The 20,708-nt window shown below is 35.3% G+C and overlaps 1 protein-coding gene across 2 annotated transcripts in view; it reads right to left on the bottom strand.

Annotated features, from left to right (window-relative positions):
* Window positions 1-20,708, bottom strand: part of CCDC7 (coiled-coil domain containing 7) — a 324,264-nt gene that overhangs the window by 49,784 nt on the left and 253,772 nt on the right. For both annotated transcript variants that reach the window (XR_014242606.1, XM_082385250.1), the window contains 4 exons: window positions 8,604-8,687; window positions 5,473-5,556; window positions 3,205-3,288; window positions 1,265-1,348 (listed from right to left, as the gene is read on the bottom strand). Coding sequence is in view for 1 of the 2 variants with exons in the window: in XM_082385250.1 (XP_082241376.1) it covers window positions 1,265-1,348; window positions 3,205-3,288; window positions 5,473-5,556; window positions 8,604-8,687 (336 nt within the window). In the remaining variant the exon portion in view is untranslated. The remainder of the gene's footprint in view (window positions 1-1,264; window positions 1,349-3,204; window positions 3,289-5,472; window positions 5,557-8,603; window positions 8,688-20,708) is intronic.

The following is a 20,708-nucleotide window of genomic DNA, read 5'->3' on the forward strand; positions in this document are numbered from 1 at the left end:
TTGGCCTGAGGCTTCCCAGTACTGGTGCCTACAGGTTGGTTGTTGTTGGTGGGGTGGATTCCAAAATGGTGCTGCAGCACCAGCGGTAGAACGAGCTCTCAAGAATGGCTACTGTCAGTGTCTATGTCCCTAGGGAGACTCTTCAAGATTAGCAGGTAGGTTTGACCCCAAATCCTTTAAATTACTGCTTCTATGCTGGGTCCTGAAGCATGTGAGATGTTGTGTGTGCCCTTGGAGAGTGAAGCCTCTATTTCGCAGAGCCCTCTGGAACTCCTAAAAGCAAGCCCCACTGGCCTTCAAAGTCAAATGTTCTGGGGACTCATCTTCTTGTTGCAGAACCTCCAGACTGGGCAGACTGATGTGGGGCTGAGACCCTTTACTCGTTGGGGAGAATCTCTGCAACTGTAATTATTCTCCCATTCATGAGTTGCCCAAGCCAGGGACCTGACTATACTGTGACTCTACCCCTACTACCTGCCTTGCTGTGGCCCCTTTTTTATATCCTTAGTTCCAGAAGACCTTTCTTGGTAGGTTCCAGTCTTTTACATCAATGGTTGTTCTGTAAATAGTTGTAATTTTGCTATGCCCATGAGCTAAGGTGAGCTCAGGGTTATTACTGTACCATTTTCAAAGACAGTTATTTTAAAAAGGATTCTGTTGACTGTCTCTTTCCCTTATTTTTCTGTTAAGCTCTCTGCCTCCTTTGGTACGACACCAATCGAGAAGAGGTGTGTTAAACACTGTTATGCCAACACAAGGGGCAATAGTGTGAACTATAAACTATATAACAGAACTAAAGGTGTCTACTTCACATGAGATATTAAAAATGTGTCTGATATTTTAATTATATAGAGGGAATTAGTAACCAATGAAATAACTATCTGCTAAATCCCTCTTTTAATCCCATTCATAAAATAGCCTTTCTGCATTTGCAAATACAAAGCAACTATACTTCTAGCCTGAAAAAGAAAGTGAGTAGAACAGCACTTGAAATGTTTCCATCAAGCATGTTCCAAGCTCACTGTATCATTCAATTTTTATGGATCAATTTTTTAATTGAATGAATTCTAAAATTAAAAATATGCAGCTAATTCTCCATGGATAGCAACTGCTAGAATTCCAGTAATTATAGGAGGGAATTTGTGAAGACGTTTTATCCTGTAATAATAGCATATAGGTACTGTAGTCACTAAAGATTCAAAGTTAAATAAACTTCAGAGAAGATATAAAACAGGAAATAGACATGAAATATTCTTGTTCTTACCAAGACGACTCTTGGGTTGTGTCTTGAATTCACCCTTCATAATACTTCTTCCAACAACATTTGGGAAGCGTTCTGTATCAGTCTCTATAGAAATAAACAGTTTCAAAATACTTTTGTAAGCTAAATATTAACGTGTATGTTTGTGTGTGTGTAGAATGTGTGTATCCTTTAATTAGATCTTTTTATTATAGAAGAAGCATTATAATGAAATGTCTGGACTGCAGACATAATACCTTAGAATTGGAAGAGCCATTAGCAGTTGTATAAACCTCATTATATTGAGGCTTAGAAATGCTTAGTGATTTTACCAAGACCATATATCCAGGTAATGACAAAACTGACTCATAAACTGAGGCCTCATAGTTCCTTAACTAGGACATTTTCCATAAAATACAAAGTCTTTCGCAAATTTAAGTCATCCTAGAGAGTTTTTCGTAATAAATATAACTCTCCTGTGTATATTAAAAACACATTCATATGGGAGGGATGTACCTGGTGAGGTGGGACAAAACACTTTTTCATTTTTGTATTTGATCAGTACATTCATTTAAACTCCTTTCCTCATAGCAGTTTCTGTCTTTCAAATTTTATTTAGTGTTTAATTATAAATTTACCATTAATAAATATAAAATAATTAATTTTATTGTTAAAAGGCATGACTTTTTTTTGTATTTTATTTTTAAACATCTTTATTGGAGTATAACTGCTTTACAATGGTGTGTTAGTTTCTGCTTCATAACAAAGTGAATCAGCTATACATACACATATATCCCCATATTTCCTCCCTGTTGTGTCTCCCTCCCACCCTCCCTATCCTACCCCTCTAGGTGGTCACAAAGCACCAAGCTGATCTCCCTGTGCTATGCGGCTGCTTCCCACTAGCGATCTATTTTACATTTGGTAGTATATAAAAGTCCATGCCACTCTCTCACTTCGTCCCAGAATTGAACGGATGTAAATGAAAGCACTTTATTGCTGTGTCTAAGGCTGTTATTCAAAACTGACGAGGACTCCTATTAATAAGCAACATTGAAGCAAAAATTAATTGAAAGAACCTAACCAAAAATACTCTGAAAATTAAAGACATGGAAAAATGGCTTATCGTAATACACCAAATTTAACTGCTTGGTTCCAACAATTTCATTTTTACACCACCAGCTTTTCCCCAGTTAAAAGCTGTTGGAGCAAGTAATATTTATTTGATTCATTTATAACACTACTTTTTTACAGGAATAAAAGCGAGAATATAATAAAAAAAAGCATTCAAAAGCAAAGTTTCAGAAATCTTGCCTTAAATTTCAGTGAAAACACATATTTTGGTGCTTATATCTGAGGATTCAGTTACTTTCCAATGCTAGCTTTCAGCATCAATTCTGTAAAAAGTTCATAACGACAGTATTTCTTGCAACAAAGAGAAATGTATCGAACCCTGTTACTCCAGGACTAAAGCACTAATCTGTGAATAATGAAACTCAGCTAGAGAACTCCACTCTAGTAGAGATATAAATTTACACGCCAACTTAATTATGTAGAGGAAATTGGTAATCAGTGAAATAACTGTTATATTCCTCTTCTTATACCACTCATCAACTAGCTTTTTTGCTTTTTCAATATCAAAGCAATATTCCTTTCTAAGCCAGCAAGAAAGTGAGTAGAATCGCAGCTATAAATACTTAAGCCAAGCATATTCTAAGGTCATTAGAGCATTGGATTATATGGATTACTTTCCAAATGGATGAGATTACAACTAAAAAATATCCAGCTAAATTTCCATTGATAGTAAATACTAGAGTTTAACTAATTATAAGAGGAAATTCATGAAGATTACTGCCCATTAATACTAACATACAGTTACTGTTATCATTAATGATTCATAGTTAATTAAATCCCAGAGAAGACATAAACCATAAATATTAGACTTGGAAAATTCTTGTTCTTACCAGGGTGACTCTGATGATGTGTCTTGATTTCACCAACTGCTTTTTCTCTTCCAACAGTATCTCTCATGCGTTCTATACCAGTCTCTATAGATAGAAAACAAATTTCAAAACACATTGTAAGGTAACCATTAACACACATGTATGTGTGTCTTTATGCCTGTGTGTAGTACTAACTTAATTAGTACTTGTATTACAGAAGAGAAATAATATGTCTGCATTGCACAATCATAAAACATTAGAATTTGAAGGGCTCTTAGCAATCATATAAGCCTCATGATATTGAAGCTTAGAGATGTTTTGTGATTTGATTGAGAACACACACCAAGATAATGCAAAACTGAGTACAAGCTGATGCCCCATAATTCCTTAACCAGTGCTTTTCATACACAATGCACTGTCCCATACAAACTTTAATCATCTTGGGGAGTTCAAGTAAATGATATAACTGCCAAGATTACACTAAGAGGACACTCATACTGTAAGGATATACCTATGAGTGGAACGTGGCAATTTTTCCCCACTGGTCAAGAGACAAACCATGGTCCCGCATCACGGAAAGTTACTACAAGGCAGAAATTCTTTGACTCTCTCAAGAATGTTTAATGCCATTTTTAAGGCTATGTAAATCAAGTAGACATCAAAGATGTAGAAGAGTAACAAGATATTCTGTGGTCTAAGAAAAACTGCCTATCAGGTCCTCTTACTATGTACACCTTGTAGCTGGGGAGGGGGAAATGGGTAAATCTGCAGCAGTACCAGCACTGGGACTGCATCCCATTCCATTTGAGTTTTTATGTGATTTGGACATTTGGCGGGATTTAGAAAGTACTAACTAGGTCAAAGGAGAGGAATAACATTCATCTATTTTGTTTTAATACATGAAAGTTATTAAAGAAAAATTCATATTGAAAAAGGGGTTAAGGAGGATTGCTGACTTGGGTCAAATTATGTGCCCAGTGTTTTGTGAATGAAAGCTTGTTACAGAAGAGCATGTACCAGAGGTTGGAAACCTATCCTGAACCTGACACCATAAGGTGGATCTTACTTTGTTGTAATGGCTGAGACCAGAAGTAAGTGTTAAAGATCCAACTAAGTCGACATAATTGAGGCTCTCTGGTTTTTCTCCAATGGGTATAGGTTAAGAATGACAGGCCCAGTTGAAAGAAGCATGTAAAGATGCTTATATAAGCAAGGAATCATTAAGAAGAGCATTTGATAGCAGATAGAATTAAGGATGAGGGAAAAGGGAGTATGTGCTAGAGAAATCTGCAATCTAGTAAGAATCACAATTTCCCTCCTCACAATACCCTCCCACTGCTTAAATTATTTTTTAGGCCTACCCTTCCTGAAGTTCCTAGTATATGATTCACACTTTACTGTTTCTTTGCATGTGTCATATTTTTGGGGGGTCTATACTGGGCATTCTAGACAATATCTTGTAGGAAATCTGGATACTGAGTTCCCCTCCCGTTTGGAGGCTTGCTGTTGCTGCTTGCCTGATTATTTATTTAGTGACTTGGCTGGAATATATTCTACTGTAGAGAAGTCTCCTTCTCTGCAGTGTGAATCTTCTAATGTTGCTCCTCTGGGGGCACAGACTTGGGCATGCAAACAGTCACCTTTGGATGACACTTGTTTTTCCTGTTGACTGTCTCTTTCCCTTTTCTGTTAAGCTCTCTGCCTCCTTTAATATCACCCCAAAGATCAAGAAGCAGTGTGTCAAACACTGTAACACCAAGACAAGGGGCAGTAGTGTAAACTACGGACTACATAACAAAACTAAACATCTCTCCTTCACCTGAGATGTTGATAATGTGCCTAGTATTTCAATTATATAGAGGGAATTATTAAGCAATGAAATCTCTCTTTTAATCCTATTCATAATCCCATTCATAATCCCATTCATAAAATCCCATTTAAATCCCATTCATGTATTTGCAAATACAAAGCAACTATCTTTCTAGCCTGAAAAAGAAAGTGAGTAGAGCAGCATTTGAAATGCTTCTGGCAAGCATATTCTAAGCTTACTACAGCACTGAAGTTTTATGGATAAGTTTTAAATGAATGGGTTTTAAAACTTACACTATGTAACTAATTATCCATTTTTAGTAACTGCTAGAGTTCCAATAATAATAGGATGGAATTAGTGATAACCTTTCATTCTATAATAACAGCATATAGGTACTATAGTCATTTAGATCCAAACTTAAATAAACTCCAGAGAAGATAAGTAAAGCAGAAATAGACTTGAAATATTCTTGTTCTTACCAGGATGACTCTTGGATTGTGTCTTGATTTCACCCTTTATTATACCTCTTCCAATAGCATCTGGAAAGCTCTCTGTATCAGTGTCTATAGAAATAAACAGTTTCAAAACACTTTTGTAAGGTATATATTAACATGTGTTTGTGTGTGTGTTTGTGTATAGTACTCCTTTAATTAGCATTTTAAAATTATAGGACAACAATTATAATGAAATGCCTGGACTGTAGGCTCACAGGACCTTAGAGTTAGAAGGGCCGTTAGCAATCACACAAGCCTCATTATATTGAGGCCTAGAAATGGTTAGTGATTTGACCAAGGCCACAAATCTAGGTAACAACAAAACTGATCCATAAACTGATACCTCATAATTCCTTAACTAGGGTTTTATCCATAAAATACAAAGTCTTTTGCAAATTTAAGTCATCCTAGAGAGTTTATTTTAATAAATATAACTTTCTTCTCTACATTAAAAGCATATTTGTATCATAAAGATATACCTGGTGAGGCCAGACATGACATTTTTTCCCAGGTTAAACTGCAAACAATGGGCATCACAGTCACAGAATTTTACTGTGAGGCAGAAATTCTTTGACTTGTCCAGGAATAGTTTAGTTCCCTTTTTTTTAAGGTTATGTAACTGTTTGTCAAGTAGGCATCATTGATGGAAAAGAAAAACAAGTAATTTGTGGGCAGAGATAAAGCACCCTCTCAGGTTCTCTTAGCATGTAGACCTTTTCTCCCCTGTGGAGGAGGAAATGGGTAATTTGCAGGAATGTGAGCACTGATATTGTACCCCTTTCCATTTGAGTTTTTACATGGTTTTTACTTTCTGTTGGATTCAGAAATGATGATCTAGGTCCAATATCAGAAAAAAATTTATTTAAAAGAATTTTATATTGCAAAAGGAATAATGAGAATTGGTGACTCTGTGTCACCTGTTGCGTAAAATTTTGTGTGGGCAAAAATTGGTTCTAACACAGCATATAAGTGAAGTTGGAACCTGTCATATCCAGAATTTATAGATTGGAAGTCTTCCTTTGGAGAAATGGCTGAGTCCATGAATATTTCAAATATGCTCTATCACTGAGGCAACACAAATTTATCACCACTGCAATCTAAACAGAGGTAAAGACCATATGGGGTGTCACTACTAAAATCAAAGACACGTGGATTGGGCAGAACAAGGTTTTAGTAATTAAGTTATGGCATTTGTGAAAGTAAATTCTGCTATAGCAACAGATAACTGGAGAACATCAGCAGACAAACTTTAGCCCTCTGGTCTTTCTCAAACAGATATAATTAGAAGAACTGATTCATTTGGTTTGAGAAAGCAAAGGATCCTTAGGTGAGCAGGGAGGCAGTGAGAACAGCCCTTGAGGGCAGACTGAATTAAAAACTAGGAGCATAACAAATGATATGGGGTGGAGAAACCTAATCTATTAAGAGCCACAATTTTCCTCCTTCACAACATTTTCCTATTGCTTTTAAGTCTTTTAAAAAATCCTACCCTGCTTGGAGTTCGCTGAACTATTTTTTAAAAAACATGTAACATGCTATACAATTGACCCATTTTAAATGTCCATTCTATGCTTATCAGTATAGTCATAGAACTGTGTAACAATCACCATAGTCAATTTTAGAATCTACTTCTACTTATACTAAACAGATTAAATTCCAGGAAGATTTAGAAATGTTATTTTCATATTCTACATATATAGTTCTCTTTATAACTTAATTCTTATAATTTTTCCCATTTTTATATATGAAACATATAAACATAAATTCATTTATTACAATTGTTTGTTAAATTATTTATTTACATAATTTTGTGCCATACAGAGAAACTGAGAGAAGACAAAGCATGTATGTATAGTGTTTATTATTTTAACCATTTTATTTATAATATCTGGTTTTCTTTTCTGTCATTATTTAAAATGATATTTTTCTGCTCTTTAATGCCTCTGCTGTCCATGCTATATTTCCATACTTTAAATTTGCTGATTCTTTCTTCTGACAGTGTAAAAATACTGAACACCCCCTATTGGATTCAAAAAATTTCAGTTATTGTACTTTCAACTCCTGGATTTACATGTGTTCCTTTTCAAAATAATGTATTTCTCTTTGTATATATTCCCTATTTGATGAAACACTATCAGACCTTCCTTTCCTTCTAAATAATGTTTACATTTAGTTCTTTGAACATATTTATAATAACTGCTTTTTAGATTTGTTCTTTAAGTCCAATATCTAGGATTCTCACAAGCAGTTTTTGTTGCATGTCTTTTTCCTTGTTATATGTCACATTTTACTGTTTCTTTACATGACCCATAATTTTATGCTGAAAACTGAATATTTTAGATATATAATATAGCATCTCTGCATACTGACTTCTTCCTCTTACAGGGCATATTATTATTGTTTTCTTGTTTATATTTTTAGTTATTTGGCTAAAATGTTTTACTGAAGTCATTTCCCTTTGCAGTTTGAAAGCACAACTGTTGCTCCCCAAGGGAAAAAGCCTTGGATAACAATGATTTTAGGAGTGCTGTCTCTGTCTCTTTCTGTTACTCTCTGTTAAATTGTCTGCCTCTTTTGGTGTCATACCAGAAGTCAAGGGCAGTGTGTCTATCCCTGTTACAAGAGTAAAGGCTGTAGTACAATCTCTGAACTACGTAACACAACTAACGACTCTACCACAGATGAGTTAGGATAATATACCTGCTATTTCCATCAAGTAGAGAGAAATGGTAACCAATGAATTAACTATCTGTTAAATTCCCCTTGTTATTATCACATTCATCAGGAAACCTTTCTTCTTTTCCTTCTATCTAAGCCAGTAATAGTAAAAGATTAGAACAGAACTGAACATACTTGCATCAAGTATATTCTAAGGTCACTATAGCATTTAATTTTATGGTTTAATTTTTAAATGGATCATTTCTAAAAATCATAATGTCTAGCTAACTTTTAAAGTTCTAGTAAATACCACAGTACAATTAATTATGAGGGTAATCATGAAGACTTTACCTATATAATAATAATATACAAGTACTCTTATCATTAAAAAATTCATACTTAAACTCCAAAGAAGGTAAATAAACCATAAAGATTAGACTTGGAAGGATTAGACTTACCAGGGACACTCTTTGGTTGTATCTTCATTTCTGCCATTAATAAACGTCTTCCAACAGTATCTTTCAAGTGTTCTAGATCAATTTCTGTAGAAATAAACAGATATCAAAACACTTTCTAAAGTAACCCTAACACATGAGTGTGTGTGTGTGTCTCTGTGTTCATGTGCGGTACTATCTTTTATATATATATATATATATATTTTTAATTTAATTAATTTATTTTTGGCTGTGTTGGGTCTTCGTTGTTGTGCGTGGACTTTCTCTAGTTGTGGCAAGCGGGGGCTACTCTTCGTTGCAGTGCACAGCCTTCTCATTGTGGTGGCTTCTCTTGTTGTGGAGCATGGGTTCTAGGTGTGCGGGCTTCAGTAGTTGTGGCACATGGGCTCAGCAGTTGTGGCTCACGGGCTCTGGAGCGCAGGCTCAGTAGTTGTGGCGCACGGGCTTAGTTGCTCTGTGGCATGTGGGATCTTCCTGGACCAGGGCTTGAACCCGTGTCCTCTGCACTGGCGGGTGGATTCCTAACCACTGTGCCACCAAGGAAGCCCCATGTGTGGTACTATCTTAATTAGCCTTGTTATTAATAAATATGCATTATAATGGATTATATGGGTTGCAGAATCATTAAACCTTAGAATTGGAATGGCCGTTAGCAATCACTAAGCCTCCATATATTGAGGCTTAGAGATGTTAATGACTTGACCAAGATTGTGTATCCAGATAATGACAAACTTGATGTACAACCTTCCAACTTATAATTCTTTAACCAGTGCTTTTTCCATACAATGCTATCTCTTATGCTAAATTAAAATATCCGGGAGAGTTATGATAATAATATAACTCTTAAGTGTACATTAAACTCATAATCATACTGTAGGGATATATACCCAGTGATGTGGAATATAACAGTTTTTTCCTCAGATCATGTTGCAAACTAGGGTCTCCATGGAAATTTACATGGAGCAGAAATACTTGGACTCATCCAGGAATATTTTAATGCCCTTTTTATGTTACTTAAGTGTAAACAAAGTAGGCATCAGTGATGGAAAAGAATAACAGAATGTTTTATAGACTGAAAAAACGTGCTCTCTCAGGTCCTTTTAGCATGTAGACCTTGTAGCTTGGGAGGAAGAAATGGTTAAATTTGTAGAAGTACCTGGATTGAGACTGGGTCTCTTACCATTTGAGTTCCTATGTCATTTAAAATTTTTGCTTGATTTAGTAACTGCAATTAGGTCCAATTACAAGAAAAATACATGAACATTATTAAAGGAGAGTTTATACTGAAAGGGAATAATTAGAAATGATCAACTATTGGGTCTAAAATTTTGTGGTGAATTTGTTTCTAGCAGAGCGTGTACCTGAAGTTAGAAACCTGTCATGACTAAGATACCCAGATGGAAGTCTTTTTTCAGAGAAATGGATGAGTCAGTAAGTATTAAAGGTTGTGCAATCTGTGTAGAGGTGGTTACCTGCTGTAGCACCATTACCAAAATGAAACAGGTGTGTCAGATTAGGCAGAACAAGTTTTCTATACTTAAGTAGCAACATTTTGTGAAAGTAATAAGATCTATAGCAAAACAAAACTGGGGAATATTAGCAGTTATATTTTAGCTTCTCTAGTTCTTTCTCCAACTGGTATATGTAAGAAGGACTTGCTCATTTGAATTAAGGAAGCAAAGAATACTTAAATAAGCAAGAGGCAATGAGAACAGCATCTGAAGGAAGGTTAGGTTAAGTACTAGCAATTAAAAAGTATGTGCTGGAGAAATGTATAATCTAGTAAAAGTCACAGTTTTCTCCTTTATCATACCCTCCCACTTTTCAAATCCTTTTTTATCCTATTCTTCTTGGCATTCATTGAGCTAGCTTTAAAACATATGTAACGTATTATACAATTTGCCCATTTAAAGTGTTCATTTCAATGTTTTTAAAGATATATTCACAGAGTTGTATGACCATCACCACAGTCAATTTTAGAAGAGACTAGGCAATGTTCTTACCACAAAAAAGAAATGATAATTATCTGACATGATGGAGGCATTAGCTAACACTAGGGTGGTCATCATGTTGCAATATACAAATGTATCAAATCAACACATTGTAAATGTTAAATACACAATGTTATAGGTCAATTTTTTCACAATGAAAAAAGAATCTACATCAGAATTATACTAAGTAAATTCCAGTAATTCCAGTGAGGTATAGAAATGCTACCCTCATATAGCATCATTCCCTCCTCCACATTTTTGTACTGTTGTTATACGTAATATAATAACCTATAAGCTATAAATATAAAGTCATTTTTAAAACTTAACATTATTTGTTTAATTATGGCTTTATTTCTTTACATATATGTATTTATACTATCTTTTGTAATTACAGAATTACTTTTACCCAGTCTCTTTTTTAGGGGATTCAAATTACTGTCTGAGGTCACTTGCTTTCAGCCTGAAGAACTTTCCTTTGTACTTGTCATAAAGTGAATCTGCTAGCAATGAATTTTCTCAATTTTTTATAAAATCTCTTTACTTCACCTTTATTTTTGAGAGATAATTTAGCTGGATATAAAATTTGGGGTTGACAGTTATTTTTCTTTTGCATTTTGAATAGGCCATCATATTGCCTTTTGGTCACCATAGTTTCTGATGAAAAGTCAGCCATCAATCTTATTGGAGTTCCCAATAAGGAGTATAAATAACAGTTTTCCAGTATGTGCATATATCAGTTTATACTACTACCAGCAGTTTCTGAAAGTTCTGTAATAGTTGCTCTACAACATTACCATGACTTGATTCTGTCATTCTTTCTGATTTACGCTCAATGATGGTATGTCATAGTATCCTCATGAATTTAACTCCAATTTTCTAGATTACTAATAGGACTATAATTTTCAAGTGTTTATTAGTCATTTAGATATCTTCTTTGGTGAAGTACACGTTTAAGATTTTGACCATTTTTCTATTGGGTTTTCAATTTATTTCTTATTTCTATGTTAGAAATTCTTTAAATATCTGGTTGAAAGCTTTCTGTTGGTTATTTGTGCTGCAAACCTACTCTGTCATTTGCTTTTTTTTTCTCTTAAGGGTTGAAATGATTTATTTTTAATGTTTTCTTTACAGCATTGGGACTGGCTAGCTAAAACTCAGTTTATAAGGGAACATATTGATCAACCATGGCCCTGAAAATTAAGTACTGAAACTATTTTAACAAACCAGGAATTTAAGGCTAAAGTTTAACTCCACAGCAACAAAGAATAATTCCCTTTGTGCTAATTAACCTTTACTGCAGCTCTTTCATAGACGACCTGCTAAGTTTCTACTTTGTGGAATTGTGGATGAACAGCCAATTCTTTTTTTTTTTTATTAGTTATCTATTTTATACATATTAGTCAATCCCAATCTCCCAATTCATCCCTCCACCTCCCCCACTTTCCCCCCTTGGTGTCCATACGTTTGTTCTCTACATCTGTGTCTCTATTTCTGCCTTGCAAATAGGTTCATCTGCACCATTTTTCTAGATTCCACATATTAGTGTTAATATACAATATTTGTTTTCCTCTTTCTGACTTACTTCACTCTGTATGACAGTCTCTAGATCCATCCACATCTCTACAAATGACCCAATTTCATTCCTTTTGATGGCTGAGTGATATTCCACTGTATTTATGTACCACATCTTCTTTATCCATTCGTCTGTCAATGGGCATCTAGGTTGCTTCTGTGACCTGGCTATTGTAAATAGTGCTGCAATGAACACTGGGGTGCATGTGTGTTTTTGAATTATGGTTTTCTCTGGGTATATGCCCAGTAGTGGGACTGCTGGGTCATATGGCAATTCTACTTTTTGCTTTTTAAGAAACCTCCATACTGTTCTCCATAGTGGCTGTATCAATTTACGTTCCCAGCAACAGTGCAAGAGGGTTCCCTTTTCTCCACACCCTCTCCAGCAGTTGTTTGTAGATTTTCTGATGATGCCCAGTCTAACCGGTGTGAGGTGATACCTCATTGTAGTTTTGATTTGCATTTCTCTAATAATTAGTGATGTTGAGCAGCTTCTCATGTGCCTCTTGGCCATCTGTGTCTTCTTTGGAGAGATGTCTATTTAGGTCTTCTGCCTATTGTTTGATTGGGTTGTTTGATTTTTTAATATTGAGCTGCATGAGCTGTTTATATATTTTGGAGATTAATCCTTTGTCCGTTGATTCGTTTGCAAATATCTTCTCCCATTCTGAGGGCTGTCTTTTCATCTTGCTTATAGTTTCCTTTGCTGTGCAAAAGCTTTTAAGTTTCATTAGGTCCCATTTGCTTATTTTTGTTTTCATTTCCATTACTCTAGGAGGTGGGTCAAAAAAGATCTTGCTGTGATTTATGTCAAAGAGTGTTCTCCCTATGTTTTCCTCTAAGAGTTTTATAGTGTCCGGTCTTTAATCCATTTTGAGTTTATTTTTGTGTATGGTGCTAGGGAGTGTTCTAATTTCATTCTTTTACATGTAGCTACCCGGTCTTCCCAGCACCACTTACTGAAGAGACTGTCTTTTCTCCATTGTATATCTTTGCCTCCTTTGTCATAGATTAGTTGACCATAGGTGCCTGGGTTTATCCCTGGGCTTTCTATCCTGTTCCACTGATCTATATTTCCGTTTTTGTGCCAGTACCATATTGTCTTGATTACTGTAGCTTTGTAGTATAGTCTGAAGTCAGGGAGTCTGATTCCTCCAGCTCCGTTTTTTTTCCCTCAAGATTGCTATTTGGGGTTTTTTGTGTCTCCATACAAATTTTAAGATTTTTTGTTCTAGTTCTGTAAAAACTGCCATTGGTAATTTGATAGGGATTGCATTGAATCTGTAGATCACTTTGAGTAGTATAATCATTTTCACAATATTGATTCTTCCAATCCACAAACATAGCATATTTCTCCATCTGTTTGTGTCATCTTTGATTTCTTTCATCAGTGTCTTATAGTTTTCTGAGTACAGGTCTTTTACCTCCTTAGGTAGGTTTATTCCTAAGTATTTTACTCTTTTTGTTGCAGTGGTGAGTGTCATTTGGTTTTTAAATATCTTAATGGTGTATTTTAATGGATATAATTCTGAATATTAAATCCAGTTTTAAAACATTTGCATTTATAGTTAGTGTCAATTGTATCCTGTTTAAAAAATATCTAATCCAAAGACAGGAACATATTTTCCTATAGCATTTTCTAAGAGGCCTATTATTTTATAATATGCACATGAATAGAATTATTTTGAAAAGAATATTTTTTTTACTGTTGTTACATGTTTTCTTCTTTGTCTTCAATACATTTAAATTTATCTATCATTGTACCAGTAGCAAACTGCTTTTATTATTGTATTTTTATAATAATACCTGATACCAGGTACTTTACCTTTCAATTTTAGTCTTCTTTGCCAAGATTGTATTTCCTACTTTGGCCCTATGCATTTCTATATAAATTTTAGAATTATCTTGTCAATTTTTAGAAAAATTATTGCTAAAATTTTGATACTGACTGCATTAAATACATAGATTAATTTTCAAGAAATATGTTCTTTAAAATATTGAGTCTTCTAATCTATAAACCTGGAATATAGTTCCATTTATTTAGTTCTTTAAAATTCTCTAAATAATGTTTTGCAGTTTGCTGTGTTGAGACTTTGAACATCTTTTTAAACATTTTAATAGACTTTGTTTTTTCAGAGCAATTTAGGAGTTCAGAGAAATTGTGCAGAAACTACAGACAGTTCATAAATACTCGCTTCCACCAGTATAGCTTCCCTATTATTACCATCTTGTATTAGATCATATGCTTGTTACAATTGATAATCCAATACTGATACATCACTAATAATTAACACCCATGATTTACATGAGAGATAACTCTTATTTTGTACAGTACATTATGCATAATGTGCATAAATGTACATTATGCATTTTGATAAATGCATAATGTCTCGTGTTTACTACTACAGTATCTTACAAAATAGCTTTGGCACATTAAAAATTCCCTGAGCTCCAACCATTTATCCCCCTGAACCCTGAACCTCTGGGACCTCCTGATCTTTTTACTGCCTATAGATTTACCTTTTCCAGAGTGGTATACAGTTGAAATTACACAGCTTTTTCAGACTGGCTTGCTTTCACTTAACAATATGCATTTAAGTTTCTGCCATGTCTTCTTGTGGCTTGATAGTCCATTTATTTTTATTGTTGAATAATGTACCATTATATGGATGTACCACAGATTGTTTATGCATTCACTTACTGAAAAACATCTTGTTTGCTTCCAGTTTGGGGCAATTATAAAGCTGCTGTAAACATTAATGCAGGTTATTGCATGAACATAAGACCTTAACTCATTTGGGTAAATACTAAGAGCACAACAGTTGGATTGTATGGTTAGAGTACGATGAGCTTCAAAAAAATGCAAACTGTCTTCCAAAGTCGGTATAGAATTTTGCATTCCCAACAAGAATGAACAAGAGTTCCTGTACTCCACTTTCTTGACAGCATTTGGTGTTGTCAGTGTTTTGGATTAGCCATTCTCCTAGGTGTGTTTCATTAGGTATCTCATTGTTGTTTTAATTTGCAATTATCCAATGACATATGAGTTCACACACTTATTAGCCATCTTCACATCATCCTTGATGAGGTGTCTGTTCAGATATTTTGAGAGTTTTTAAATTGGGTTCTTTTTTTTTTTTTTTTTTGGGTTCTTTTTTAAGTGTTGAATTTAATCTTTTAAAATATATTTCAAATACAAGTCCTTCTTAAGATATGTATTTTGTAAATCTTTTCTGCCAATATGTGGCATGTCTTTTCATTCTCTTACAAGTGTCTTTCACAGAGTATAAGTATTAATTTTAAACAAGTCCATCTTATCAAAAATTTTCTGCCATTCCTTTTCTAGTTTACTAAGGTGGAGATTAGAGAATTGATTTTTGATCTTTCTCCTTGTCCAATATATGCATCAAATGCTATAATTTCCTTTTAAGTACTTCTTTCACTGTGTCACATAAATTTTTATTAGTTGTATTTTCATTTTCACTTACTTCAAAATATTTTTGATTTCTTTTGATACTTCTTTGAACATGTGCTATAGAAGTGTATTGTTTCATCTTCAAGTATTACGGGATTTGCCAGCTACCTTTCTATGACTGATTTCTAGTTTAACTCCATTGTGGGCTGAGAGCATAATTTGTGTGATTTCTATTTCTTAATATCTTCAAGGTATAATTTGTTTTGTAATGAGGTCTATCTTTGTGAGCAGAGTATGTGAATTTGAGAGCAATATGTATCCTTCTGTTGTTGGAGGAGGTATTCTAATAGACATCAGTTAGATCCAGTTGATTGATGGTGTTGTTGAACTCAACTGCTGTTACTGATTTTTTTGCCTGCTGGATCTGTCCATTTCTGATAGAGGGGTGTTAAAGTTTCCAACTATAATAATGGATGTGTCTATTTCTCCTTGCAGTTCTATCAGTTTTTGCCTCATGTATTTTGGGACACTATTGTTAAGTATATACACATTAAAGAATGTTATATCTTCTTGAAGAATTGATTCCTTTATCATTACCTAATGCATGTATTTATTCCTAGTACTTTTCCTTGCTCTGAAGTCTACTTTGGTAATAATATAGCTACTCATGTATATCTTTCTCTAAACCTTTACCTTCTGTGTGTGTGCGTGCCTCTTTGTGCATATATTTATTTTTTTACAGCTTTAATAAGGTATAATTGACAAAAAACTGTAATATATTTAAAGTATACAAAATGGTGATTTGATATGCATATGTATTGTGAAATGATTCCCACAATCCAGTTAATTAGCACATCCATGACCTTACACAGTTACTATCTCTCTTTTTGTTTTTTTGGTGAGAATGCTTAAGATCTACTCTCAGGAACTATCAAGTATACAACACAGTATTACTAGATATAGTCATCATGCTGTATATTAAATCCTCAGAAGTTATTTATCTTATAAAAGTTTGAACCCTTTGACCAACCACTCTCCATTTAACCTACCACCCCAGGACCTGGCAACGACCATTCTCCTCTCTGTTTCTCTGAGTTTGACTCTTATTTTAGATTCACATATAAGTGATACCATACAGCATTTGTCTTTCTCTGTCTGGCTTACTTCAGTTAGCAAAATGCCCTCCAGTTTCATCCACATTGTTGCAAAGGGCAGTATTTCCTTCTTTTTTATGGCTAGATTGTGTGTGTATAAAACACATATACATACGTATATATATATATATATACACATATATGTGTATATATAACACATAATATATATTACACCTTATATATGTGTATATATATCATAAACATGGGTGTACAAATGTCCCTTCAAGAGAGTGATTTGATTTCCTTCAGATATATACCCAGATGTGTGACTGCTGGACCATATCGTAGTTCTGTTTTTAATTTTTTTTGAGGAAACTTCATACTGCTTTCCATAGTGGCTGCCTGGGAGGCAGCATTTTAAGTAGCCCTGAGAGAACTGCTCCGAGGAGGTGAGGTGGGGAGCTAGGTTATATAGAAGTTTTATAACAAAGGGCAGGTAGTCTGAACTTCAAAAGATTATTGTTAATTAAAGAAAACCAGATGTCCCAAGTTAAGGAATTTAGCGCTTTTCTATCTATGGGAAGAGGCAAGAGTCTGGGCTCACTGAAATCATTCCTTTGATATGCACCTCAGCTATCTGGGGCCAGTGTCCTGTGTTTTCACATCCTGAGTTTCCTCAGGGCTCACTGTAGGGAGTGGCTACAGTCTGATGGCTGCTAGATGGCAGGTATTCTTTCCTTCCTGAGTTTCCTCAGGGTTCACTGGCTCACGTTGGAAGGCTGCAATCGCTGATGACTGTGACATCCTATGCTTACTGATATGACAGGCAATATTCCATTTATCAATTACAATGTGTCTCCATGTGGGTCTCTTTGTAGTCATCTTACTTGGTATTGTTTTGGCCCCCTGGATCTAAATGTCTGTTTCTTTCCACAGGTTTGGTAATTGTTAGCCAGTATTACTTTGATTAAGTCTTCTGACCCTTTCTCTCTCTCTCTTCTCCTTCTGTGACTCCCATAATGCATATATTATTTCACTTTATGGTATCCCATAAGTCCCTTATGCTATCTTCACTCCTTTTCATATTTTTTCTTTTTACTGCTCTAAGAGAATGATTTCCACTGACTTATCTTTGAGTTCACTCATCCTTTCTTCTGCTTGATCTAGTCCATTACTGAATCCCTCTACAGACTTTTTTCAGGTCAGTTAATTTATTCTTCAGCTTCATGATTTCTGTTTGATATTCCTTTATGTCTTCTAGCTTTTTGTTGAAATTCTCACTTTGTTCACACATTGCTCTCCCAACATCAGTGAGAATATTTATGATCTTTATTTTGACTTCTCTGTCAGGTAAATCACTTATCTCTGTTTCCTTAGGGTCAGTTTCTGGAGATTTGTCTTTTATTTGGAACATATTACCCTGTTTCTTCAGTTTCCTTGATTCTCGGTGTTGATTTCTGTGAATTACATAAAACACCTACCTCTCCCAGTCACGACAGACTGGCCTTGTGTAGTGGGTGAACCTTGCCAATCAGCCTGACTTGATCTTCTGGTTGCCCCTAAAACCTTTGTTTTTGTCCAACCTGCTGTCTTTGTTCTTAGTGGTTCCCAGGAGATTAGTTTGTGCCAAGCCTAGTCAGTGCCCCAAAGACATGGAAATTCCCCCATACCCATTCATGCTTTTGGATGACTACTAACTGCCTTCCCCTTTACCTTATCAATACAGGCTAACTGGAAGCCCAACCATCAGGCTGAGGCTGGGAAAGTTAGAATATTAGGAATATAGTTGCTCCTATCAGGGAGAAACTGGGAGCTGAGGGGTTTTGCCTACTCATTCTGTGCTGATCTAGAGAGACTAGGCACTGAGAGTTCTTTTGTACCGATATATAGCTTCATCTTTGATCTCTCTGGGCCTAGGGGACTCAGAAATGTCAAGCCCCATCAGCTCCCAGAGCTAGGTGACTTAGGTGACAATCCCTTGGGTGGCAGACATATAAGTTGGGATGTTAGACATCTCCTTTCAGAAAGAAGCTAGAGACTAGGTTTTAACCCTGAGATGAGCCATGGGAAGGCACAGGGAGTCCCCATGTACCCATTCCAGCCTCCAGAGGACTACTAATTAGTTTAATGTGGTTGTGGGAAACTCACAAAAGCCAAACACTGTTGGTTCTTAGAGCTAGGTGATTTGGGGGTCCACACCCTGCGTGGCAGCTGTAAAAATTGGGGCACTACATGTGTGAACAAGTTCCTTTTAAGGAGAAGCTGGAGACTTAGTTTTACTGTTAGAGTAACCTGCAGGGAGAATGTAGGGGAAATGCCCACAAGCTCTTTCAGGTTCCCAGGAGGATCCTAATCAGCTCCCAGATGAGAAGCTGATTAGAAGCTTGACCTTCAGGCAGCAGCTGGGAAACAATGCAGCCAAATCTCTTCCAGGAAGAAACTGAAAGCCTTGCATTTTTGCCTGTTCCTTCTGTACTGAGCCCAGGAGGACAGCTGTGTGAAGTGCTCATGCACCCACTTCAAAATGGCCCCCTTTTAAAATTTGCTCCTGAAGAACTTATGAATTCTGAGCCCCACTGGCTCTCCAAGCTAGGTAATTTGGGAGCCAGGCACTTGGGTGGCAGCGCTACAAGCTAGGGTTCTAGATGTGTGATCCAGACCCTTTGCTCCCTCCAGTTGTTCCCTCTGAGTTGTAAGTGTCTGTGCCAGGGGTGGCGTTTATAGCATGAGCTGTCTCAGCTTTTCCTAATTGTTTCAATGTGGGTGTTTTCTCAGTTGACTGATGTATAGGAGTCACTCAACTAGTTACTAGATTTCTTCCAAAGGGAATTCATGTGTATGTAGGTTTGTATTCAGTGAAATCTCTGGGAGGAGGGAAAGTAATGAGCCTCCTATTCTGCCATCTTGCTGATGTTCCCTTATCTCCATCCCTTTATTTTAAATCTACGTGTGTCATTATATTTAATGCAGGTTGCTCATAAACAACATATAGTTGGATCTTTTTTTCAAACCGCTCTGACATTTCTGTATTTTAATTAGTGTATTTAGACCATTAACACTTAAAGTGATTATTGTTATAGATGGATTAATATCTACCATATTTGTTACTGCTTTCTATGCAGGCCCATGTTCTGTTTCTCTTTTAAAATATTACATTTTCGCTCTTCTTATCAATTATACTTCTTTTTTTATATTTTTAAGTGGTTTCCCTAGAGTTTGAAGTGTACTTCTACAACTAATCCAAGTCCATTTTCAAATAACACTATAGCACTTCATGGGTAGTCAGGAACCTTGTAATAGAAATTATTCATAAGCAATAATTTTCCCAATATATTGCTGCTATTATGATTTTGAGCAAAATTTTATCTGTTAGATCAATTAAGAAGAAAAAAATGAAAAATTTTATTTTACCCTCACTTCTTACATCTCTAATTCTCTTCCTTTACTTATGTAGATCTGAGTTTCTGACTGATACATTTTTTCTTTTCCTTGAAAAAAAAGTTTCTTTTACAATTTCTTGCAAGTCAGTTCTACTGGCAACAAACTTACTCACTTTTTGCTTGACCCAGATAGTCTTTATTTTTTCTTCTTTTTAAGTATAATTTTACTGTATAAAAATTTTAGGTTGGTGAGGTTTTTTGTTTGTTTGTTTGCTTTGAACACATTAAATATTTCACTCCATTCTCTTCTTGCTTGCATGGTTTTTGAAGAGAAGTCCTACATAATTTTTTACCTGTTCCTCCACAGTTAAGGTGGGTTTTTCTCCCTCTGGCTTCTTTCCAAATTTTCTCTTTGTCTTTGATTTTCTGCAATTTAAATATGTCTAGGTATAGACTTTTTGGTATATATCCTGCTTCATGTTCTCTGAGCTTTCTCTACCTGTGGTTTGGTTTCTGTTATTAATTTTTGAAAATTCTCAGCCTATATTGCTTCAAATATTTATTTTTCCCTCCATGTCTCCTTATTCTACAATACATTTGGTATTCCCATTACAAGTATGTTATACCTTTGATTTTTGACAGTTTTTAAAATACTG

This window comes from Balaenoptera borealis (assembly GCF_965194805.1).
Source record: "Balaenoptera borealis genome assembly, chromosome: 3".
In the NCBI taxonomy this organism is placed as follows: domain Eukaryota; kingdom Metazoa; phylum Chordata; class Mammalia; order Artiodactyla; family Balaenopteridae; genus Balaenoptera; species Balaenoptera borealis.